The sequence below is a fragment of the Nematolebias whitei genome, chromosome 6, assembly GCF_014905685.2.
Source record: "Nematolebias whitei isolate Nwh7 chromosome 6, NemWhi1, whole genome shotgun sequence".
In the NCBI taxonomy this organism is placed as follows: Eukaryota; Metazoa; Chordata; class Actinopteri; order Cyprinodontiformes; family Rivulidae; genus Nematolebias; species Nematolebias whitei.
Genome location: NC_056503.1, coordinates 49,526,544 through 49,527,744, shown reverse-complemented (window position 1 = coordinate 49,527,744; position 1,201 = coordinate 49,526,544). Strand labels below are relative to the sequence as shown.

The 1,201-nt window shown below is 50.0% G+C and overlaps 1 protein-coding gene across 1 annotated transcript in view; it reads right to left on the bottom strand.

Annotated features, from left to right (window-relative positions):
* Positions 1–847: 847 nt before the first annotated feature.
* LOC119411045 (transmembrane protein 87A) overlaps positions 848–1,201 on the bottom strand; it is a gene marked incomplete at its 3' end in the record, with an annotated part of 1,283 nt that continues 929 nt past the window's right edge. Inside the window, 2 exon segments of the mRNA XM_037677968.1 lie at positions 848–882; positions 972–1,033. Of these exon segments, the coding sequence (XP_037533896.1) occupies positions 848–882; positions 972–1,033 (97 nt within the window).

The window sequence follows — 1,201 nt, the reverse complement described above, 5'->3', positions numbered from 1 at the left end:
GTCCTCCGCTGGATTATTAATGGCTGCAGCACCTCCAAACACCAGCCTGCTGACGTCACGCCGCTCTGCTCGCCATGGCAACGAGCAGGAGGATAAACAACTGTGACGTAACCGTGGCAACAAATAAACCTCCTGCAAGAGTCTGCCGCCCCCTGCTGCTCCGGGACAGTACTGCAGCGTGCGCTGATGTTCGGACAAATCAAGAGCTTAAATCGATAAAAACTAGAAATTAAACAAATCCTTCTGCTTTTCGACTAGAAGTTTTGTTGCAGGTTTTATTTTTAAACCATCAAAAACAAGGTGAAGGGGTGCAGCTTCTTCAGAACGACTTAAACCGAAACTCTCTGGGGACGATCAAGTTCAGACGGTTACCACGGCGACTGAGATCTGATATCGATAAGTTTAAATACCCCCCCGACGCTGCAGGCAGAAGGACAAGAACGCCGTTTCCTGCGTCTGTGTGCAAAACATCTCATGACCCCCAGATGAAACTTAAGCGGTCGGCCAACACAAACGCAGAAATGGCCCCAGTCCAGCCAGGTTGACACATTTATGGCTGGTAGTAGCTGAGAGTCATCCACAAAACAGATCTACGTCGTCACAGTTTGAACAGAACGGCGTTAAGTCCGTCCCGCCTCGTCCTACGATGACACGAGTGTAAAACTTGTTGGGCGATGTTTGAAGTGCAGCGAGCGGACTCACCTCGTCCGAGTCGAGCAGAGGCGGCAGGGCGCTGCGGGGACAAAACTCAACGTTAACGTGTTGCGCAGGAACACTCCGTCTCTGCTTCGTCCACAAACAAACAAAACGAGCCAGAAACTCCACTCACACGTCGGCCATCGACGACGGGATGTTCTCCTCCACCCACTTCAGATCCTCGTCCTGCGGACACGCCACAGAGTCATTCAGCAGCTTGTACAGCTTTAAAGAAGCTGCCGACAGATGTGCACAGCAGCTGGAGGGGAACTCACCACTTTGTTGGCTTTGGCCGTGCCGTTGGGCTCGTTCTTCGTGCCCCTCATCTTCATCCCCTCTGGAGACGACAAACCAAACAAAGTGAGCTGAAGAGAAGCTTCTGATCCGACCTGAAATCTTCATCGTATCTTTGAGTCTTGCAGCAAATCATTTTAGACTCTAAAACATGGTTCAACTACTTAAACGTTTTCTTGTTTCCTGAAGCTCAGAGGTTTAAAAATTATTT